Source organism: Maudiozyma barnettii (assembly GCF_903064755.1).
Source record: "Maudiozyma barnettii strain CLIB 1767 genome assembly, contig: KABA2_02, whole genome shotgun sequence".
Classification (NCBI taxonomy): domain Eukaryota; kingdom Fungi; phylum Ascomycota; class Saccharomycetes; order Saccharomycetales; family Saccharomycetaceae; genus Maudiozyma; species Maudiozyma barnettii.
Genome location: NW_024545239.1, coordinates 1,100,945 through 1,125,166, shown reverse-complemented (window position 1 = coordinate 1,125,166; position 24,222 = coordinate 1,100,945). Strand labels below are relative to the sequence as shown.

At 32.1% G+C, this 24,222-nt stretch overlaps 9 protein-coding genes across 9 annotated transcripts; 3 read left to right on the top strand and 6 right to left on the bottom strand.

The window, feature by feature from the left end:
* Positions 1 to 2,395: 2,395 nt before the first annotated feature.
* HSP104 (chaperone ATPase HSP104) lies at positions 2,396 to 5,116 on the bottom strand (the record flags this gene model as incomplete). The annotated part of the gene is made up of 1 exon (XM_041549159.1): positions 2,396 to 5,116. The coding sequence occupies one exon, from the start codon at positions 5,114 to 5,116 to the stop codon at positions 2,396 to 2,398; it is 2,721 nt and encodes a 906-aa protein (XP_041405093.1).
* Positions 5,117 to 6,117: 1,001 nt separating this feature from the next.
* ISA1 (Fe-binding Fe/S cluster assembly protein ISA1) lies at positions 6,118 to 7,011 on the bottom strand (the record flags this gene model as incomplete). Its single annotated transcript, XM_041549158.1, has 1 exon — positions 6,118 to 7,011. The coding sequence occupies one exon, from the start codon at positions 7,009 to 7,011 to the stop codon at positions 6,118 to 6,120; it is 894 nt and encodes a 297-aa protein (XP_041405092.1).
* Positions 7,012 to 9,058: 2,047 nt separating this feature from the next.
* On the top strand, positions 9,059 to 11,242 carry FRA1 (aminopeptidase P; the record flags this gene model as incomplete). The annotated part of the gene is made up of 1 exon (XM_041549157.1): positions 9,059 to 11,242. The coding sequence occupies one exon, from the start codon at positions 9,059 to 9,061 to the stop codon at positions 11,240 to 11,242; it is 2,184 nt and encodes a 727-aa protein (XP_041405091.1).
* A 2,228-nt stretch (positions 11,243 to 13,470) lies between these two features.
* Positions 13,471 to 15,204, top strand: TPO1 (polyamine transporter TPO1; the record flags this gene model as incomplete). Its single annotated transcript, XM_041549156.1, has 1 exon — positions 13,471 to 15,204. One exon carries the CDS (start codon positions 13,471 to 13,473, stop codon positions 15,202 to 15,204), a length of 1,734 nt encoding a protein of 577 aa, XP_041405090.1.
* Positions 15,205 to 16,042: 838 nt separating this feature from the next.
* On the top strand, positions 16,043 to 16,987 carry URA1 (dihydroorotate dehydrogenase; the record flags this gene model as incomplete). The annotated part of the gene is made up of 1 exon (XM_041549155.1): positions 16,043 to 16,987. The coding sequence occupies one exon, from the start codon at positions 16,043 to 16,045 to the stop codon at positions 16,985 to 16,987; it is 945 nt and encodes a 314-aa protein (XP_041405089.1).
* Positions 16,988 to 17,159: 172 nt separating this feature from the next.
* Positions 17,160 to 18,182, bottom strand: KABA2_02S10582 (uncharacterized protein; the record flags this gene model as incomplete). The annotated part of the gene is made up of 1 exon (XM_041549154.1): positions 17,160 to 18,182. One exon carries the CDS (start codon positions 18,180 to 18,182, stop codon positions 17,160 to 17,162), a length of 1,023 nt encoding a protein of 340 aa, XP_041405088.1.
* Positions 18,183 to 19,065: 883 nt separating this feature from the next.
* On the bottom strand, positions 19,066 to 19,860 carry KABA2_02S10560 (PQ-loop repeat-containing protein; the record flags this gene model as incomplete). Its single annotated transcript, XM_041549153.1, has 1 exon — positions 19,066 to 19,860. The coding sequence occupies one exon, from the start codon at positions 19,858 to 19,860 to the stop codon at positions 19,066 to 19,068; it is 795 nt and encodes a 264-aa protein (XP_041405087.1).
* An 818-nt stretch (positions 19,861 to 20,678) lies between these two features.
* On the bottom strand, positions 20,679 to 21,614 carry DIA1 (Dia1p; the record flags this gene model as incomplete). Its single annotated transcript, XM_041549152.1, has 1 exon — positions 20,679 to 21,614. One exon carries the CDS (start codon positions 21,612 to 21,614, stop codon positions 20,679 to 20,681), a length of 936 nt encoding a protein of 311 aa, XP_041405086.1.
* A 914-nt stretch (positions 21,615 to 22,528) lies between these two features.
* On the bottom strand, positions 22,529 to 23,554 carry KABA2_02S10516 (uncharacterized protein; the record flags this gene model as incomplete). Its single annotated transcript, XM_041549151.1, has 1 exon — positions 22,529 to 23,554. The coding sequence occupies one exon, from the start codon at positions 23,552 to 23,554 to the stop codon at positions 22,529 to 22,531; it is 1,026 nt and encodes a 341-aa protein (XP_041405085.1).
* Positions 23,555 to 24,222: the final 668 nt, after the last annotated feature.

The following is a 24,222-nucleotide window of genomic DNA, read 5'->3' as shown; positions in this document are numbered from 1 at the left end:
GTTTTCAGATTAGTCTCTTTAAAATAAATAAATTTACTATGGGCATTTATTTAATTTCTAAGAAGAAACTAGCTCCACGGTAATTTCTTTGTAATTCACTATACACAGGTACCCGTTATAGTTTATTTTTTCTTTTTTCAACTGTAGTGCAGTACATTCCTAGAAAACAAAAGGAATGATACACAGATACCTAAATGGATATATAACATATGATTATGTCTATTAGGGTGTATAAATATATATTTTCAGTTCGTTTGTACGATTCTTTGGTTGTTTGTCGAATGAACTTCGAAAAAAAGTATTAAAAAAAAAACATCTTTACTTAGTTTGTGTGTCCTTTTTTTGTTCTTCATTGAAAGACAGTGATAATAAATGGCTGCAAGTAATACATATTTTAAATGTCTTCTCTCTCAATCCTTTTGTAAGGCAAGATGACTAGGTAATTAGAGATACAATGCAATTGTTCATGAATTCTCGCGTCAAGCGACATACGCGGTTTCCTTTTTAGGTAACTAGAGACGCTCGGTAAGGTAGGTGTTTGCGCATAACTCACATCTTCTCTACGATCAAATATAAGTAATATAATTGATTTTTTTGCCGCACGAATAGAAATATCATTACTATTGGAAAATAATACAAAGAGGGGGGGAGTGCAGAGGAGAAAGAAGGAAAGAATCAGAAACCAGCCGGCCCGTAAAAAAAGAAGATAAAGTTTACATATATTTTGTTTTTTTCTTTTTAATTTCTTTAGTCAATTTTATCTTTACTTCGTCGTTTATTTATAATATTCTCATTATTGTCACTTTGTTCTCGTTCTCTCTCTATCCCTCTCTCTTTCATAACTTCCTCCCTCTTCACATCCCTGAATATAAATAAAAAATCAAACAATCAATGGAAATAATTTGAAAATCTATCGACACTCCCAAAGTATTCTTGTCTAACATATTAACTTTTTAATTTTTTTATTTTTTATTCCTCTTACTGATTTGAGATTTCTAAAAATGCCATTACAGTTGATGGATACGGGTTCATAATTTGTCATTGTTAATAATGTACTTATTTTATTTATAAAAAATAAAAAATAATTCTTATAGTATGAGTTGCTCCGGTAAATAATAATAAAAAAATTGGTGTCGTGTTGACTATATCAATACGTAACATTCAAATTATGTTGCTTCGAATTCTGATAAGGCAATAAAATGCAAAAAGAAATTAGAATACAATGACAATACAAGATGATCCTCTAAGGTTCTTTAAGGACTAGAGTGACGTGAGGAAGGGAGATAAATCTTCATTGGAAATATCACAATATAAAATAAATATTTAATCTTTGTCTTGCAGTTTATGTTGTTTTGTAGTTTTATTATTATTATTATTATCATTTTCCTTTGAAAAAGACCTCCAATCTTCTTTACTGTCCGTGACGTCCGTGTTTTTTATTGTTCTCCGGGCTATTTTTCGCCATTATTTGCTCGATGTTCCTCACATCCGAAAATCTCCTTTCCTGCGATGTTTCCATCTGTTATGTGAGTCTTTCCCAATATTTCGTTGGTTGAATTGATATTGAGTAGTTTAAAATAATAAAACGGTACTTTTTCTTAGGTGAAAATATTTAAAATTATCATGCCAATTACACACTATAGTACCCCTCCCTTCCCCCTCCCCTCTTTTAAGGGAATTCAAGATACTACTTAATTTAAATATAACCACCTAATTTTTGTTCTCATATGAACGTCATTATAACGGATCTTATCACAACATTAATTTAGTTTCATTGACGAAATGTTATCTTTACCTTTTTCGTTGGAGATTAATAACTATACTAATAAATTAAATTAAAATATAAACTTTGGTATATATGTTTTATGTATTAATTATACAATTATAGGACATCATCATTTATACATTTACTCTCCTTGCCAGTAACAAAAAATGGGGATGTCGTAGATAAAGTTTGATAATATCAAATTCTTAATTGAGGAAATAGAAAATCATAACGACTTTCGCCAAGTAGCTTAAACATATTGAACTCTTGGCTGGTATAATTACCCTTTAGTCATATGTCGAGAAAATGAATAATAACATTTATGTTTTGTTTTTTTCTCCGATAAAATTAATATAGTTTAAAAAAACTTGAAACTACTCCACATATTTCATTAATTAGTTTTGAATACCTATATATTTTTAGTTGGGAAAATTAGAGGGTTATTTCCTTATTTCTATTTAACTACTACAGTTGAATCGATATATTAAAAGTTAGAAAGGTTAAAAATTTATTAATTGTTTATTAATTATAGACGAAAAATATATATGACACCAAAATAGCATTATGTTTTTATTCTGTGTCTTTGTTGAACTAAAATATGGTAAAACTGTGGCTCTGTTTTGGTAAATCTTAATCGAAATCATCGATATCCATATTGTCATCGACATAGTTTTCACCACCTGGAACAGTCTTTGCTTCATGATTGGCTAAAACATCTAAACGTTCTTCGGTTTCTTCAGTAGAATTCTCAGCATTACGGTCTAGACCAGCATGGTACTCGACTTTAACATCCTCCTTGTCAAGGATTTCACCCTTTAGGATTCTTAGAGCTAGTCTATTTAAGATTTCATTTTGAATTAATCTGTTTAATGGACGAGCACCCATATCATCAGAATAACCATATTTGGCTAAGAAATCCTTAGCCTCCTTACTAACCACTAGTTTGTAATGTTTATCATTTGCTTCGAACCTTTCTTCAATTTCCTTTAATCTAATATCTACAATTTTGATGATAGCCTTCTTGGATAACTTATTGAAAACAACAGTAGATGAGATTCTGTTCAAAAATTCTGGTCTAAAATGTGCTTTAACGGCAGTCATGACTAATTGTTTTGTTTCATCCTTAATCTTCGAACCTTCTTGGCCAATAATGAATTGTGCACCTAAGTTTGATGTCATAATAACAATACAGTTCGAACAATCAATGGTCTTACCTTGACCAGATGTAATTCTACCATCATCTAGCATTTGTAACAAAACAGTTAAGACATCAGGATGAGCCTTTTCCACTTCATCAAATAATATCACAGAATATGGCTTGTATTGTAATTGATTAGTTAAGAAACCACCTTCTTCAAAACCGACATAACCAGCTGTAGTACCTAATAATTTAGAAGAAGAATGTTTTTCACTTAGTTCTGAACAATCGATTCTAATCATCATATCTTTATCATTGAATAAAAAGTTGGCAATTGTCTTGGCTAATTCAGTCTTACCACTACCAGAGAGGCCTAAGAATAAGAAAGAGGCAGGTTGTCTAGGGTTAGCTAAACCAGATCTAGATAATCTAACAGCATTTGCGACTGCTTTAACAGCCTCGGATTGACCAACAACTTGTTCCGCTAGATCCTTTTCCATATGAATCAATTTTTCATTTTCAGATTCAGTTAGCTTCTTAACTGGGATACCAGTTAATCTAGCTGCTGTCTCTGCAATAGTGTCAGAATCGACGACATTAGAAATCATTGAGTTATCACCAACACGTTTTTGTTCTTCAGCTACTTCATTTTCTAACTTATCAATTTGCTTCTTAACATCTGGAATAGCAAAATATCTCAAATCGGCAGCAGTAGCTGTATCATATCTTCTTTCAGCATCTAAAGCTTTATTTTCTAAGTCTTCCAACTTCTTCTTGGCGTTAGTTAATTCTTCATGACCATGTTTCTCTTGGTTGTAACGTTGTCTCAAAGGTTCTAACTCTTCCTTCAAAGAGGCTTCCTTCTTTCTAGCAGTTTGTAATCTTTCCTTGGTGGTACTATCAGTATCAATATCTCTCTCTAGAGCCTTGATTTCAACTTCAATCAATTGTAATTGACGTTCTTTTGAATCCAATTCTTCAGGTTTAGAGTCTCTGGCAACAGCAACACCAGCACATGAAATATCAACTAAATCTAATGCCGAATCGGGTAATCTTCTATATGGTAGATAACGCTTAGCCAATTGTGCAGCAGTAACCAGTGCACTATCTAAGATTCTAACACCGTGATGAATTTCATACTTCTGTTGTAGACCTCTTAGAATAGCAACAGCTTGTCTGGTAGTTGGCTCTAAGACTTCAATTTTTTGGAATCTTCTTTCAAAGGCACCATCCTTTTCTATAATGGCTCTGTATTCATTATTAGTAGTGGCACCAATAACTTTTAAATGACCTCTTGATAAAGCTGGCTTTAAAATATTAGCAGCATCATCCTTACCATTACCCATTAGCATATGGATTTCATCAATGAAAAGTATGATTAAAGTTTTTGATTCCTCAACTTCCTTTAAAACACCCTTCAATCTTTCTTCGAAATCACCTTTATACTTAGCACCGGCAGTCAAGGCTGCAAGATCTAAACTGTAAAGCTTACAACCTTGTAAAATAGTTGGAACATCGTTGTCGATGATTCTAGCTGCAATTCCTTCGATAATAGCAGTTTTACCAATACCTGGTTCACCGATCAAACATGGGTTAGACTTAATTCTTCTAGCAAGAACTCTAATTGTACTTCTAATTTCTTCTTCTCTACCGATAACAGGGTCTAATTTACCCAATCTGGCTTGTTCGGTCATATTAATGGCATACTTTGATAAGTTTTCTAATGGTGTATTAGTATCGGCACCACGAGAATCTATCTTCTGATTACCTCTCAATACTAAAGCTTGTTGTTTGACGGCTTCAATATCAACTTGGGCCTCTTTAAACAATTGTTGGATTGAGGAATCGGTAAATAAAGCAAATAACAAATGGTCCTGAGCAATAAAAGAATCCTTTTGTTGTTTCTGTATCTTGGCAGCTTCTTGAAGAACTTGACCGAATGCGTAACTTGGAGTTACTTGTGATGGAGCAGGGTGTTGTTGGGGAACACGTACTAAAGTTCTGTTAACAATTTTCTTGAATCCTTCGTAGTCATAACGTGCTTGGTCAATTAAATTTTGTAGGTACGCAATGGACCCATCTTCTGGAGTTTCAATGAAGGCGGCTAATAAATGAATTGGTTGGATTTGTGGATGTTGATGATCCTGAGCCAATTTTTGAGCAATTGTAACTAGGTTTAAAGCCTTGTCTGTAAAGTTTGTTTCGTCACTCATTGGAATCTATATTCGTTTGTTTCTGTTAGATATGTATTTATTCTAATAAGACTTTGCTTAATAATCTGTTCTCTTCTTTATCAAAAGGATAATAGATGTAGAATGGGAAATATTGAATTTGACAAAACTAAAAACTTGGAAAATGTAGTTCCTTATATACGTTAGAGGTATTATATGAAAATCGTGAAACATTTTAGAGATGCTCACTCTCTCTATTCTCCGGAATTTACCTAATATCTTAAGCTGTAATATGCCATAATTACTATAAAATTCACTCTCTCCCCATCCCTTACAATATACTCACAAAGCTTATGTGAGGAACATAATCATACATAATTTTCAGGCGTGGAAGTTCCGGAGACTACGCGATTTTTCTAGAACCTCCTGGAAAAAAAGCTCGAAAATTAAATAAGGGATATTTCTATTATAATATAATATCATATAAGATAATATAATGTAGAGTTCATTTAAGATACGGAGAGAAGACTTGCCAAATCAAGGATTCTTGTATGTTTTGAACGAGCAATGGTTGTATGTTTCGGAGAAGGGGAGTAGTAAGAGATGATTGGGTAGGTGCTTAATGTTACTATATGCTACCTTGATTAAATATTATCTTGGCGTATAATTATATACTTCGGAACGAGTAAGCTTGTCAAAGGAAGAGATAAATTCCAATATATTTGTTGAGTTGAAGTGTATTTATATAAAAGAGGTTATTTCGAAGTAGTGAATATGTAGCGCTACTTGTGTTCTGTACTTCTTTATATATCTATATTGAAAGTACTAAATATCAAAGTCGATAACCTTTTCGGTATTTAATTTAAGAAGTAATTTGAAATATGAGATGTCAATGTTTGCATTGAATAAATATGTTTAAAATGTGTCAGATAAATCTGATAAAATAAGTAGTCGGTCCCCTTCAAGAAAGGATCTTAATAAATATGTTGTAAAATTATATACGTGTATGAAATGTTCCTTTTTTATTTCATTTCTATTTCCTATTATACCATGAAACTTTCACCACATCCACAAGTACCCTTTGAGTTTGGATTCTTAAAGACAAATTTTGACTGTAACTTTTCATCTACCCAGTCCATTTCAGATCCGACAACACTAAATAATGCCTTGGAGTCAATGACAACTTTGACACCATCTTGCTCAATGATTTCATCAAATTTACCAGGTTCTGAAATATATTGTAAGTCATAAGTAGTTCCTGAGCAACCACGGTTTCTTGTGCCAACACGGATCATCTGTGGATTTGGCTGATCTAGTAACGCCTTCAAATGAAGGATGGCCTTAGGAGATAATGTAATGATGGCTTTACGTGGTCTTAGCGTTCTCTTTCTCTTTTTCGTCTTTAATGTAGTGGAGTTGGCTGTGGATGTGGATGTGGATGTATATTTAGTTTCATTTGTAATTGATGTAGGATTAGATTTAGCTTCTTCGATAATTTTTTTAGCAACTTCTAATTTCTCTTCTTTTAACTTCTCTTCTTTTAGAGTATTTTCATGTTGTTCCTTTAAGAATGTTTGAGATGGTAATGCATGGCTTGACCATTTTGATGGTTTAATTGAATTATCTTTGTTTTGTAATGTCTGTGATTGGTTTATAAATTTAAATTTGAAATCCTTTTGTTGATACTGATTCGAATCTGAAGTCGAAGTAGATGAATCAGTATTGTTAGCGGTAATTACATTTGGAATAAATTTCAATTTTGAGAGGTTATTTGATCCATTTGATGTTGAACTGTTAAATGCAAGGTTCGTATTATTTCTTCGTATTATTTGTGTATTGGAATAATATTTTTTATTTGTTACAATAAGGATATTGGAAAGTTTATTTGATATAGAAATACAGCAACTTTGGCTTGTTATTCTCGATGGCAAAAGCATTTTTTTTTTTGTCTAATTAAATATTAAAATATGTGTGTGATTGGAATATGATGAGGTGAACTAATAATATGAATAAATAAATAAATAAATAATGGAGGTGATAGATTTCTTTGGATAGCTGAAGTCCTATTAATATCTGGAAGATATTTGTTTATGAACTATTAGAAAAAGAAAATTTTGTAATAAATAATAAATAAGAATATTGATGTGAATGGAAGTTAAACAAAGTAACGTTCAGTTTATGGTTCCTTTGATATTTTATTGTTGTAACATATATATATATATATATATATGTCCTCTAAAAAAAAGTTGAGATGGATGTAAAGGACTATGTCAATAAAACAATTTCAGCATTTGTCATCATCTATTGATGTATGAGTTCTTCTATATATAAATTAAAAACAGGAATTAGAGTCACTGACTGGTATTTAGCATCTTTTTTTTTCTTATCCTATTTACCTAGAAACGATATATGTTATTATTTCTTCAATCAAACATATTGGAATCACCCATATGTGAGTACAGCGACATGCTTTGTGAGGAGTTCACAATTTCCGAAGCTAAAACAAACGAATTGGATAGATGGAAAATAACTGGTCAGTTTAGAAATTGTTCCTCTCAATTTTTTACTTCCCCAGGGAAAGTTGTTCCAGTGCTCGTAAACAGTGATTGCATATGATTCGTTTTGTCTTTCTACGAACAATATACTAGGCTAGTTTGACGAGAGAGGGGAGGAAACAAATATTCTCTTTGTGGTTTGCACTTTTTCGTTTTTGGTTTTCACGGAGGAATAATGGCGTTAATCGATTTCTCTGTGGTTTGGTGAGCCAATCATATTGGACTTCATTACTATACCAAATATGACTAACACCCATACACTTAGCCGATATGTCGGCTAACATGTGACTTCAAAAAAATTTAAGAATACATACGTATGAATCTATTTAAATATATTGAGTTGGTTGTTGACACTTATTGTAGTGTGATGCAATTCCAAATTTTGTCGATTACCTCAATCAATTATTTGGTAGGAACATCGTATATATTCGAATTTTATTTTTGACATTTGTATAATAAATAAAAGGAATACATTAATAGTGGTTGGCTTGCTACAAAAATGGTTAGCATTTCATACTATGATAAATACTTATACAGCTTTATATCTAATAATTAACAATATAGGTACTATCTTTTAACAATGTAGTTAGTTATAGAGATTGATCACCTTTGGTTTCCCTATATGGAATCATTCGCCCAGTAATCACTTTCCACGATGATGGTGTAAGGGTAACCCCAGCAACCATAGAATTAATAGAAAGAGACACACAGAAAAAAAGAGGGGGGACCAAAATGCGATGAATCAATTTTTTTTCTAACTAGAAACAAGATAGAAAGAAAAAAAGGACGATAAAATATATATCTATGCACTTTGTTGGATGATTTCCCCATCTCTCTTAAGGTATGAACGAAGCCTTACCCGCCCAATAATTTAATAATATATTTACACTCTTAAAATCAGGTTCTTGAGTTGAAGTATATTTATTTCAGTTTATTGATTTTATTTTATTTTATTTTTTATATTAAATATTATATTTTAGATAAAAGTTTCCTATTCTCTACATTTTGCAATATTTGATACCATTTATTGCTTAAAACTAACAAAGTACAAGAACAAATTTTATTGCGTTAGCATACACTTATTGATTTAGAAATATAACAATCCAGTTATTTTTTTATACAAAATTATTATAAGCTCACCCTTTTACCATCTGCAAATTTACGCCTTTGCATTTTTTTAGAACAACTATCCTTTTATTTTCTTATTAACCCTTTTTAGAAGTGTTATTTTTTGTTTTTAGAAAAATTTTTATTTTGTTGGCAGTATTTGTAAGCAATAATTTGAACAATTTTGTTAACTAATAATAATCGTTTTATTGGAAAAATTTTGTTTTCTAATTGCAAAAAACTTTCCATTAAGAAACATAAATCAAACTTAGCATTTACACAACCAACTTCAACCAACTTCCTTATCAAAAAATTAAATACTATGACTCAAAGAACTACTACAACTGCAACTGTTACCAGTTTAGCTCGTGGATCTATCTCAGGTAGATTCAGACCATGTGATGACTGTACCTGTTCTCCAGGTTTATTATCAAGACAAGGTAGAAGAGCATCCTTATTTTTAAGACAGATTGAAAGTAGTCGTAGAAAGACACATTCTCATAAAAGAAACTCTATCGCTGGTCTTGATAATGCCTCCATCTATTCTTCTGATTCTTTATGTCAATCTAATAAAGAAGTTAACACAAGTCAAAGATTACATGCTTTACGTTCAGAGATGGAGAAACATGATCTAGCGTGTTATATTGTACCAAGTGAGGACGAACATCAATCTGAATATGTCGCAGCTATTGATCAAAGAAGAAGTTTCATATCTGGATTTTCAGGTTCTGCAGGTATTGCATGTATAACTAGAGATCTATTGAATTTCAATACGGGACATCATGAAGGTAAATCTGTACTAAGTACCGATGGTAGATATTTTAATCAAGCTTTACAAGAATTAGATTTTAATTGGTCTTTATTAAGACAAGGTGTCGACCAAACAACTTGGCAAGAATGGTGTATTAAGGAATGTCAAGATATGTCTGAAGGTTTGGGTAATAAAGAAGTTAAAATTGGCGTTGATCCAAAGTTATTCAGTTATCATCAAATTATTCAAATACAAAAATTGATTAATGTCAAATTAGCTGAATCTAAAGCTAATGTCATTTTAATTCCAATCAAAGATAATCTAATTGATGCCATTTGGAATGAATTTGAAGTGGTTCCGGAAAGAGAAACGAATGAGTTGTTGATGTTACATTATGAATTCCATGGTGAAGAATTCCAATCTAAACGAGATCGTTTGATGAAAAGTCTGCAAGAAAAATATGCAACTACTGATAATACTAAACACACTTTTGTAGTTGTCGCATTGGATGAGATTTGTTGGTTATTGAATCTACGTGGTTCTGATATTGAATATAATCCAGTCTTTAATGCATACTTGTTAATGAATGACGATGGTGAAACCATTTTGTTTTGTGATAACCCTACTAGTGGAGATATTAAAATATTCTTTTCCGAAAATGGTATTACTGTGAAACCTTATAATGAGATTTGGGGATTCCTTGATATTTATACAAATGGATTACAATCTCAATCAAATGGATCTGACGAAAATTATTCTATTTTCCTACCTGATACCTCCTCATGGCAAATAGTCCGTTCTGTTGAAAATATTCCATATAAGATCATCCACTCTCCTATTGATTTCTTTAAATCTGTAAAGAATGATATCGAGTTGGGTAATGCGCATAGAGCACAAGTTAAGGATGCTCTGTCTATCATACAGTACTTTTCCTGGTTAGAACAACAATTAGTTGAAAAGGAAGCCTTAATAGATGAATATAAAGCAGGTGAAAAGTTGATTGAAATTAGGAAAGCACAAAAGCATTATATGGGTAATTCATTTGAAACTATATCATCCACCGGTGCTAATGCTGCAGTTATTCATTATGCTCCACCAAAGGAAAATTCCTCTATGATTGATCCATCAAAGATCTATCTATGTGACACTGGTTCTCAATTCTTAGAAGGTACGACGGATATTACAAGGACGTTACATTTCACAAAACCTACACAGGAACAAATAGACAATTACACAGCTGTTTTGAAGGGTAATTTAGCTATAGAAAGGCTCGTGGTTCCTGAGGGCACTACTGGTTATAGTATTGATGCTATTGCTAGACAATTCTTATGGGGAAGAGGATTGGATTATAGACATGGTACTGGGCATGGTATTGGTTCGTTCTTAAACGTCCATGAGGGACCTATTGGTATTGGATTTAAACCACATTTAGCCAATTTTCCATTACAAGTAGGTAATATTATTAGTAATGAACCTGGTTATTACAAAGATGGTGAATATGGTATTAGAATTGAAAATGATATGGCTGTTAAAAGAGCAGAAGGTTTACACTTTGGTGACCGTAAATTTTTAAAGTTCGAAAATATTACGTTAGTACCATACTGTAAGAAATTAATCAACGCAAAGATGTTAACCACAGAAGAATTAGAACAAATAAATGCATACCATTCAAGAATCTGGAATACTTTAGTTCAATCTCTTCAACCTCAAAGTATTACTTTCAAATGGTTAAAGGAAGAAGTGAGACCATTGTGAGGCGGAGCACATATATAGTTCTTTAAATATATACATATATATATTTACTAAAAGTCAATTGCAAAATTTTATTCTTAATAATTGAAATGATTTAAATACTGATATTTGGAATTAAATCGAGAATAAAGTATAAATGTATTACAAAGAAAAAGAAAATAATGATACGGAAGAAATTTTGAATATCTTTTTCTGTCACTTTAAGAAAAAGTCATGGGTATCTTTTATATAGAGAGTAATAAAAGTTTGCCCTCTTTATATATAAAATATAAAGAACAAAAAGTCATCTAAAAAATGGAATGACTGACTCTACTGCATCAAAGAAATGCAAAAAATGTATATATTTTGAACGAACGTCAGGTTCATCTATTATCCGAAGTATCGAGATGCAAGACTAAAACAGCAAATAATTAAATGATTTTATATTGATGTCATTTATCGTCTAAATAATCCCCTCGGATCATAGAACTGACCAATAAGAATGATGTTAAGGAAAAATAAGTAATCACGACTAAGTTCGTTAATCATGTTACATATTATTAAACTTAAATCAGAATTATTTTCAATTGTAAGACTATCAAAGTGCATTTCACATATATGGTCGTTTTTTTCAATAATGTGTCAGTTTGAATGTATTAAAATGTCATTCATATGTGTACGCAAAATGATCTCTTCCTATAATTAATAGATGATTTCTAAATTATTTATACTATCCGTCTCTCCGGTAAAAGTTTGGGAGGATGTGATCAAAATAAGAAAAAAAAACTAAGTGATTGAGAGAAGCACATTATTTAAAACCTTTTTTTCTTTCTTATTTGTTCAAGTCTGCACTACAACTACGTATATTTTTGAAAATACTCATATGAGTATTTCGAGCTAACATTATTATTGAAAAATCAATCCGTGAACCCGCACGCCGCGGAATCCAACCCACGGAATGAGGTTACTTGAGGGTTTGGGGGCTTTTATCGAATCAGTAACTTCACTTTTGATCAAGATATTTGAATCATAATAGAGGGTTCTACGTGTAACTTTGATGATTACATCTGAACTTTTTCATAATAACTATCCATTTTTGTCGTTATTAGTAGACTACATGATCAATTCATTTCTGTCTCGTGCTATCTTACTTAGACATTTTTTAGTTAGTAGTCATTAGGGTTACGTAGGTATTTCTTAAAAACTTCATAGTAATATTATTTAGGGTTGTAAATCCTTCATGCTTAAAAAGAAAAAAAAAAGAATTCTCAAATTTGGCTCTTCCGTTTCTAACGGTAATTTCTCCTTTCTCGTTTACAGGCCGACAAAGCTTATTAGTAAGGCTTTTTTTTCCTCCCAGAACTTCTCTGCAGGGAATACTCTGTAAAGAAAAAAAGAAAGAAAAAACTGGGAAATATTTCATTGTCTAATTTATTTATCCCGCCGTTCTTCGTGAGATCCTTTCGTAAATTTATACATAATTTTTGTTTTTGTTTGTTTGTTTATTTGTTTGTGTTTTTTCATAATAACAGAAGAGAACAAGCATAAAAAAAACATTTAAGACTTAAAGCGGTAAATGATAATAACAAACAGACAGTAAAATTACAGCAGCCGTTTCTTATATTTAAAAAGACAGTCATCATCTTCTAACTAAAAGGAAAACGAAAAAAATAAAAAAATAATTAAATAAAAAATCAAAAAATTAACGATATGGAAGAAGAAAAATATATATATTCTATTTCATATGATTGACTATATATAAAGTATAGACCCTTTTTTATCATCTTCATATTTCTTTCTTTCTCTCCCTTTAGTTTAAATAGTCTTTAAGTATTTGTTTTGTGTTATCTTCTTGTTTAGAGTCTCCATTTCAATAAGGTTCTAATTTATCTTTCTATATAAACATTATAGTAAATCTACTAGACAAATTAACAACAAAATAGTATTATATTTGAGAATATTAGCTTGTTAATTTCCTCTGTCTTTGCTTTTATTTATTTCCATCTCATTTTAAAAGAGAATTAAAAAATTAATTCAAGGGATTTATTTAAAAAGAAAGAGATTGCTTTCAACCTACTCTAGCATTTTTTTTATTTTTCATATTATCATTTGGTTTTTTGCATCATCATCATCATCATCTCTTATCGATTTTTGTTTCTTTAAAAGATATACCAAGAGTAATAGAATAAATTATCAATATTCAAGTATTGTTTTAATACACAGTTGCATAAGAATAAGAAAATAAAATAAAAATGACTACATTTACAGACGCTAACAGTAGAACATCTGTTTCTGACTCTCCAAGATCCTCTATTTCTTCTCAAAAGGAAGTTGTTAATTCATCTTCTTCATTATCCGGTCCAGAAGAATTCAGAGGTGAACTTGGTTCAACATCTGCTGATTTAGAAGCTGATTTAGATCAATTATCCAAAATTAACTCAAGGTCTGAATCTGCTTTAGATGCTAATAGAACTTTGTCTCGTATCTTAACAGGTACTCAAGACATTCCAGAAAAAACTGCAGTTGATTATTCGAATACTTTACCAATGGGTGGTGATAGACCATACCCACCTGGATTACCAGATAGAGATGCATTTGAAGTGACTTTCGATGGTCCAAATGACCCTATGCATCCTTTCAATTGGACAATGAAAAAAAAAATTATTATATGTGTTGTCTTATGTCTAGATTGTATCTGTATCTCTATGACAAGTAGTATTTTTGCCTCCGGTGTTCTTCAAATTTGTGAAATTTACCATGTTATTCAAGTTGTTGCCATTTTAGGTGTCACTTTATTCGTTTTAGGGTTCGCTGCATCTCCTATCATTTATGCGCCATTATCAGAAATTTATGGTAGAAAAGGTGTCTTAGTTATTTCAGCATTTGGTTTCACTTTGTTTCAATTTGCCGTCGCTACAGCAGAAAACTTACAAACTATTATGATTTGTAGATTTTTTGGTGGGTTAATTGGTGCCGCTCCAATGGCTGTCGTTCCAGCTGCCTTTGCTGATATGTTTGACACAGATATGAGAGGTAAAGCTATTTGTTTATTCTCTTTAGGTGTCTTCGTTGGTCCTATTTTAGCTCCAGTTATGGGTTCATATATTACCCAACATACTACTTGGAGATGGTTAGAATATGTTGTTGGTTGTTTTGCTGCTGCAGTCTTCGTTGCCACTGTATTTTTCTTCGAAGAAACTCATCATCCAACAATTTTGGTCTCTAAGGCTAAACAAATGAGAAAGGATACAGGTAATTGGGGTATTCATGCTGCTCATGAAAATGTCGAATTATCTATTCGTGATATTGTTCAAAATACTATCACTAGACCTATTGTTATGCTTGCTACTGAACCAGTATTATTAGTTGTTACAATATATAACTCCTTCGTTTATGGTATCTTATATCTGATGTTGGAAGCTTACCCAATTGTCTTTGTTGAAGGTTACGGTTTCTACACCAATGGTGAATTACCTTATATTGCTTTGATTATTGGTATGTTAGTTTGTGCTATCTTTATTTGGTATATGGATAGTGACTATCTAAAAAGAGTTCGTGCAAAGGGTGGATTGGTTCCAGAAGCAAGATTATATCCAATGATTGTTGCTGGTGTTGTTTTCCCTATTGGTATTCTATGGTTCTGTTGGACCGGTAACTACCCAGATAAGATTCATTGGATTTGTCCAACTATTGCTGGTTCTTTCATTGGTTTCGGTCTAATGGGTATTTTCTTACCATGTCTAAACTATATCATTGAGTCATACTTATTAGTCGCAGCATCTGCTGTTGCTGGTAACACTTTCCTAAGATCAGGTTTTGGTGCTGCATTCCCATTGTTTGCAGGTTACATGTTCCATGGTATGGGTACTGGTTGGGCTGGTCTACTTTTAGGTCTGTTCTCCGCTGCATTGATTCCAGTTCCATTATTGTTACTAAAATACGGTCCTGGTATCAGAAAGAGATCCAAGTTTGCTTATTCTGGTTGATCTTTGTTTTTTAAAAGAAAATATTTTGCCACATTGAAGCTTTATCACTTATATTCTTCATCATCTTTAAACTCCTCCATCACGGAAAAAAGCCATTATAAAGACGCTATAATAACATACGTTGTTTTGCGCTGTTCTACTTTATTTTTCCCTAGTATAGAACATTCCAAAAATTAAAAAAAACTTCTATTTTATTTTTCTGTCTATCAAAGTTGCATTAAGTCATTGAACATAGACTCTTAATACCCATATTGACTTCGTTATGTCTCTGTGGTAGTCTGACATTCTAAAATAGTCATAAACAAAAAGGGAATAAGTGAGTTACATTAAATAATTCCTAATATTAACCTCCTACATATAAAAGTATATAAAAGATATTATAAACATTTTAAAATAATTATAGGGTTGGGACGTTTATTAGCTTTTATGGATGATCTGTCATTTAATGACAATTGATTAACATGATCGCTTCTTTCATATGTACAGTGATAAATATTGACTCCGTTGAGTGCGATTTATTTGGTCTGCTGCACTTGTATTTTAGCAATCCATCGTTTTCTTTTTTTGTTATTTCACTTCTCATCCGATTAAGTAATTTTTCCAGTATTGAATCACTCGGCAATCCCCGAAACTGAGGCCATCGATAAAGTGAAAAATTTTATGCTAGTATTTAAGGATAGCTCCCTGATGGAAATAGAAACCATTTAAGACCATCTGGAGTTGTTTTTTTTGTATGACTGTCTTTTAAAATACTTTTTATATCAAAACCTTCATCTATCATCCACTATAATTTTAGGGTTCCATTAAAAGAATATAAAAGAATATACAAAAATCAAATATGTCTGCTTCCCTAAAAACTCACTTCCTAGGTTTTAACTACGAAAACCCATTAATGAATGCCTCGGGTGTCCACTGTATGAGTACTACTGAACTAAATGAATTAGCTAACAGTAAAGCTGGTGCCTTCATCACAAAAAGTAGCACTCCTAATGACAGAGCTGGTAACCCATCCCCACGTTATTATTCAGTTCCTTTAGGTAGTATTAACTCTATGGGTCTACCTAATAAAGGTATCGACTACTATCTAGAATATGTTCTTGATCGTCAAACAAAATATCCAGATGCTGGTCCTATCTTCTTCTCTGTTGCAGGTATGAGTGTCGATGACAACTTAAACATGTTACATAAAATTCAAGATAGTGCTTTCAATGGTGTTACTGAACTAAATTTGTCCTGTCCAAACGTTCCTGGTAAACCACAAGTGGCATATGATTTCGAATTAACTATTGAAATTTTAACTAAAGTTTTTGCTTTCTTTAAGAAGCCATTAGGTGTGAAGTTACCTCCATATTTCGATTTTGCCCATTTTGAGATTATGTCCGACATTCTAAATAAGTTCCCCTTGACTTATGTTAACTCGATAAACAGTGTGGGTAATGGTCTCTACATTGATGTTGAGAAAGAAAGTGTTGTCATTAAGCCAAAGGACGGTTTTGGTGGTATTGGTGGTGAATATGTTAAGCCAACTGCCCTTGCTAACGTCCGTGCATTTTATACTCGTCTTAACCCAAGTATTAAGATCATTGGTACTGGTGGTATTAGAACTGGACAAGATGCATTCGAACATTTATTATGTGGTGCTACTATGTTACAAATTGGTACTGAATTACAAAAGGAAGGTGTACCTGTATTCGACCGTGTGGCGAAGGAATTACAAGAAATTATGGACAAAAAAGGTTACAAAACTATTGATGAATTCCGTGGTAAATTAAACAGCTTATAAGAGTATTAGTTTACACATATGTATGTATGTATACAAACGGTGGTTATGTATAATAAGTACCTAATTAATTTATGAAAATGTTTAATAACGAAGAAATTGAGAAATGGAGATAAAAGAAATATATAGATGAAAAATTAATTTTCAGGAGATATAATATAGACGCTCAAAATATTCAAAAGTTTGCAGCCATATCTTCAAGATCTTTGTATGTACATGTAGATCCACCACAAGCAATAATGATAATAATATCATTCTTGTCAAGTTTATGACCTAATGTTCTTTCTGTAATTTCAGGATAGAATCCTAAATGAATAGCCGCAGCACAAGCTGGTTCAGTGATGTAGTTGGAAAAATCAGTGTATTTCAAACTCGTCTTAACAACTTCATCATCAGTTAAGGCTATTGACTTGGTAGAATATTTCTTTGCAAATTCAAACGTCTCTGGAGTGACATATACAGAGCCCAAAGAGCTTGCAACGCTGCGGATCTTATCCAATGTAATCATTTCATCACGTTTCAAAGATTGGTACAGAGCATCTGTACCTACGGTTTCTACAGCAATTACTGGAATTTTATCTGCTAAGTTATGTCTGCATAGCCCTGTCATAATACCGTTGTAAAGACCGCCACCTCCGATACTACAAACAATACCTTTAACTCTGGAGAAATCAATTTTATCTTCTTTCAGAGACTCTACAATTTCATCAACCATGGTAGAGTGTCCTTCCCAGATAACAGGATCGTTGAATGGATGAACATAAATTGCTTCAGTCTTACTTTTGTCAATTTTACCAATAATCTCATTAGTTAGGTGTGAGTCTGCCTCTTTCCAATGTTCCCCAATAACAACTACCTCTGCCCCCACATCTCTGATTTTTTTAATCATATGAATCTTAGTAGTTAGAGGAACGACAACCGTACAAGGTAAAGATAGTCTACTACATGTTACAGCTGCAGCATAACCAGCATTACCTCCCGAACTAGAAAACACATGGACAGACTTATTACCCGATTTTCTGGTTTCATTTACCCTAGAGCGTATTAATGTTCCAATACCTCTACTCTTAAAACTTCTTCCAGGCTGTAATGTTTCATATTTAATATATGTCTGTGGAGATTCTGGGTCAGTCGACAAGAATTCACGGATCAAGGGTGTCTTATTGTACACCGGTACGTTTTCTAGTGCATTGGTCATTAGGTGCAATTAATTTTGATAACGAGAACGCCTTGGTAGACCTAACAGAGCGTAAAGTGAAAATTGTTAAACAGAAGAGAACTTTTAAACTACATTATAATATTTTAATTTCGACCAACATCTGTTATATACATGACACACGGCATAACTTACAGATTGATTATGTAAAGAAAATTTATCAAAACTACACCGAGAACGGCCTGGATATCGCTCCCAAAATGAAAATCATAACTCATCTGGAAGATAAGGTGTCTTAACTACCCGTGGATTATCTTTAATAGAAATATGGTATGTCGTTCCTTTCATTGCTATCTTCTTGGTATAAATGAGGCATAGTTCAAGCAACTCAGATAACTTCTTAACATATCTCGACTAGTTGAATTAAGTGTGTGAGATTATACCATTTCCTTTTTGAATTTTTCAATGTTGCTAGAAGAAGTTTATCTATCATTTTTTTGATTCTGTTGGCCTAAGGGGGTCCTGTAATATTTGTTTTTATCATTACGATTGTTCATTACATCAGATGAATTATGATTGTAAGTATATATATATATAATGTTCTTTAGTAATTGTTCCTATTGCACTCATTATATATGTTCGCTAAGCTAAGTGGCTGAAAGGAAATATCATTTTGCATTCCCAAAGTACTCTATTAAATGTTATTACTGGCATATATCTATGCTAGCTATACTATTTAAATATATATACATATGTATCAATATGCGGAAGCCAGTTGATTATGGAATAGACTATAGTATCAATTGACTCTTGACGACTTTGAATAAGTAGGTATTTGAATGATAACTTCTCTCCAAATGATTCTACACTTCGTAATAAGTTAATTTATCAAAGCTATTATTTATTTTCTTACTTTTCGTATATATTATTTTGTATCCTCATGATATTTTTGTTTCTCTAAGTCTACAAAAATATGCTCCTCCTCTGTGGTCTGATCATCAACAGTTGTAAACTCATCGTTACTCTCGTTTTCGACGGATTCCTGGGTATGACCCTTTCTGAACCATCTAAACCGGAATAACCAAATAAACTGAGAAACAAATATGCCTAATTCTAAGAAACCAACTATGGCATATAAAATTAAACTAAGAACATTTCTATCTCCTACAGCAACACTAGCAATAGAGAAATAAGCGCCCATACTATCCAATGTGAGAAATATAAAATTGATTCCTACTACCCTTCCTTTCCTTTTTGCTAGTTCAAAATAAGGTGGTAAGAGACCTATCGCCAACAAAATGGATGCTAATATACCAAATATTAATGCGGGCCAATGAGTACCATTTTTGTAAACAGGCTTCAACCAAAGAATAAACCCCAATTCTGTTGCTAAATCAACCACCAAAAGTGAGCCAGCAATTGCAAGGATTTTCCATTTTGGTAATTTGACCGGTGGATAGTATATTGTTTGAAAGAAACTTATGCTGCAAAAAAACATAAATAAATGAGGTTGAATTTGGAAAATAATTTCTGTATTCATTATACAAAAATAGATACCAAACGGTATACCCGACACAACCCATAAGAACATCATTAAGGGCGGAAGCCCTGTGCAATCTTTTTTTCTATAATTTGAAATAATTTGTGGGATCAATTGAACACACCACAGTATCGTACCGACTGTTGCCAACCCTGTTACAATTCCACTATTTGAATTCATTTAATAATATTTATGTGTTTGGTGGAACTTATTAAATCAATTATATGTATATGCTTCTACTGCTGTTTTATTTTCATTCATATGTACAGGTAGTCTAACATAAAATCTGAGTTTATTAATTAGTAATAAACTGAAACTGAAATAAAACTGAGTGATAGATAGTTGTAAAAATGTGAATCTTCATGTCTTCATCTACTAATTATATATTAATTGAAATAGTTACTTTCATTGAAGAGACACAATGTTTTCATACTAGACAATTGGTTCATAGCTACACTCGAGAATTTAACAATATGAAAAGATCCTTTTCACCCAGTTTCCTTGTCCTACCATAACATACGATGTTTGTTTCTGTATTGTTATGGAGTACGCCATCGCTATCTTGGAATATCTTCTTTTTTTCTAATTAGTTATGAGGATAGATGATGGTTTTCAGTTTCATCAAATGTCAAGTTGTACTCCCTGCTGCGTTTTTTTTCTTTGAGTGTTCTTTCTTATCAAAACTGACTCAGTGACTATGCGATGATCTATCAAAAATTTTGATAGTTTCAGAAAATAAATTTCGCGATAGAAGCGTTTAAAAATTCCAAATTTGGAAGTTGGTCCCGAGAGACAGGGGTAGCTTATCAATTCCGGTTACAACTGCCCTAATAGGAATATTTTGCCGAGATCGCTATTCATTCAAGAAAAGATACAGAGATATGGAATATAGTGAAAAAAATCATTTTCTCAATTGTTGATAAATAAAATAAATGAATACTTATGTATACATGTTAAAGGTTATCGAATATATTAGATCCATCTATTGTCCCTGAAATTTAAGTGTGAAACATTACTGCATTTCGTTGGGTGTTTCTTCTCCTTCTGTTTTCCTTTTGTCTTTCTATCACATGTAATACCAAGGCTTGGCACGCAAATATTTGTGTTAGTTTTGGTACGTTGGATATACCCAAATTTGCTACAGAGCCTTGTTCACCTATAAAAAAATCAGCATCCTTTTCGATTATATGTGGAAGAATATCATCATCTTCTGATGTATAATGACCTATAACAGTAACGTATGGATCTATCTTTGTTAAATTTTCCTTCTTTTTTTGGGCTCTAACAGAAGGAGAATCCATCAAGGAAATCTCCCTAGGATTTAAAAGTGCCAACTTGTAATGATCGTTCTCTAAGGGACTGTAACGTACATGCCATCTAAATGATACATTCATTACGCTTGTATCCATATCCCTGAATTCTCTTTTATGTACCATATATGAGGAATTTTCCTTATCATCATTGAACACAAATTGTAGAGCTATTTGACTTAATTTAGAAGCCTTGTAGATTTTACAATAGACATATTTGTAGACTTTAAAATTGGTGTTTTGTGCAATAATTTCAAAATCACCGTAAGGTGGTACATCATCTATTTTTTTAATTTCATATTTGAATATCTTGTAAGTTAATTCTGTATCTATCATAGTCATACCATGAGTTAGTAATTGACGTTCAATCAGAAATAAGGGAATCCCCATACCATTCTCATCTATATTATCAATATCTCTACTTCTGTTTGTCTTAAATTTATCAAATGATTGTACTGATGGAAATATTAGGTAACCTCGACGAGCTGGAATATCTACGATGGGCATATGTCTTTCGGTATTAAAATGTAAAAACTCCGGTATACTTTTATCGTTTCTCTTTTCAATTCTCAATCTTCTATCGTCATCTAACATTTTAAATGCCAATTTTCTAATTAATCCCATAATCGATATGCTTTTACGAGTGTTCAGAATACTAGTTCTTTAAATTACTTATACCTAAATGTCTGATATAAAAATTAATGTTGGTTACTTTGGCCAATATAATTAAAGTTTAAAAAGTGAAAATTAATTATTCAGTATCCTCAATAATTAATCAATGCTACAAATCTTTTCTTTAAGATGTTTTATTTAAATGAAACTTTTAAATAATTCATTTTTAGCAACTGACGGTTAATCTCATGCATGACTCGATCAAAATTTTTTTTTCCAAGAGGGGCGAAGCCCATCGATCGAAGAGATAGGCGCAGCGCATAATATTGCTTCTTCATAAATACGCAGGTTCTTAGCTAAATGTAGGTGCTCATCTCTCTGAAACTTGGAATAAAACTCAATAAATTAACAAATCCTTTAATTATAAGCCTCAGAAAATGTATGAATAATAGATAGATGTTATAATTCGTTCCGAAGTTTCAACAGGTGAAAATATATCAAAACGTGTTCTTAGATATTAAGTGGCAGAGAATGTAGAACCTACCGTTGTCAGGATTAATATTAGTGTACTGCTAATATTAGAAACCTGGTGGTATCCAACATTTTAAAAATATTCTTTAGTTCATTTGTAAAAGACCTCCTTCTGTTGAACATATCTTTGTGTGTGTTTTTGAAGATGAAATTAAGATTGGAGCCTTAGTACTATCATCGGTAGCTTTTTTTATCCTTATATATTTCCCTAGGCAGATGAGGGGAAGATAAAATATATTCTGTCTGAGACAATAAATGTAATCACCCAATGTGTCCTTTTAAAAGACAGTAAAGATAACATGGTAAAATTTAAAATGTTTATATATATATATATTACAAGAAGATAAAATATAAAGAAAATAGTCATAATATTCTATGCGTCAGCAGAAGAGATTTCAAAAATAAGGAGATATTTTACCTTCGACAAAATCCCATAGTTTGCTATAGACACCATTGGTTAGACCCAGTTTTATGTCTTCTCTTGGGTCATGGATTTCACCAAATGGAACTATGTACGCACCGGAATCCTTTGGTTTTAAGGTTGGAGATAATGCACCGTATAACTCTGAATATGCACCGTAGACACCATCCCAGAATAGATACTTTATAATAGTCATTGAAAACCCCCAACCTCTTTGTAAGTCAGTCTTCAAATTACCAGGGTAACAAGAGACAGATACACATCCAATTTCATCACAGATGTTTTTGTTCTCTTCATACCATGCTTTAGCTTGATAGATATTAGCAGCCTTAGACTGACCATATAAAATACCTTGGTTTGGTCTATCCTTTGTTGGACAATTTTCAAACAAAGGATCTTCCCAATTAATACCATAAGTATTAAAGGCTAATAGATGAGAAGCAGAAGTAACCCAAACAATTCTTTTCAATGAAGTGTCATCATGCTTCAGGAACAATGGGTCAATGAAATGTTGTAGCAATTGTGGACCTAAGACGTTAGTTTGGAACATAGCCTCATAACCTTGGAAAGATGTACCTTCATTATCTGGAGCCATTAGACCAGCATTATGGATGATGATATTTAGTGGTTTATCATTTAAAACTTCTTTGATCTTAGCACCAACAGCTGGAATTTTTGATAAGTCCAAGTAATCGCAACCACTGACAATGGTTATAGTACCTTTAGATTCAGGGTTGTTGTTAACAATATCATCACGGGCTTGGTCACCTTTAGCCTGGTTTCTCACAACACCAATTACGTTACAATTCTTCTGATACAGTAATTCAAGCGAATGTTTACCGATACCGGTGTTGCAACCAGTGACAATGGCAGTCTTGCCGGTCAAATCTGGATAATCAGCTGGGGTAAAACTTGGCTTGTTTGGTCTGAAACCATAGTAAAGTTCACGTACTAATGTAATCTTACTGTATCCTGGAGCTGGAGCAATTAATGTATTCATTGTTTGGTTTGGTTTGGTTTGATTTTCTGAAAAAAAAATTATGTTAAATTGAGTATAAATATACGAATGTTATTATGGGTATAATACTCTTTATATAGATATAGGTATGTTTTTAATAATATATTATATTCAATAATAAAGGGGAGTATCAGAAGAAAAGAATAACTGAAAAACATAATTATTTCAAAATATCTTGTTTCCTTTTATAAATAAATTAGTTAACGAATGGCTAAGCATCCCTTGAAAAATTTATCAAATTGAAATTTAATTACCTAAACACCTCCAGCAACCCTTTCCAAGGGTCGCGGATCTGCTTTCCACCCAGTCTTTGTCTTTCTCCGAAATAAATGAAAAATATATATTATGTTACTGGCAATCGGAGAAATGTGAAATTGACTATGTGTTAGTTAATGCATAGTTAAGTAACCAAAAAAAACCGACCAGAATTGAAGTTAAAGCGCTTTGAGCTTGGTTATATTTTACGGCCGAATAATTAGGTTATATTTTGTTATTATACTAATTTTTCTGGCTTGTGTCGGCCGAAAATATATATATGTACCATTTAAATATTATACTAATTAAAGAATTTCACTGATATTTTTCTTATTAAATGGTTGTTTCGGCCGAGATTGATGTACCTATTATTATTTTGGTAGGTAATCCGAGGG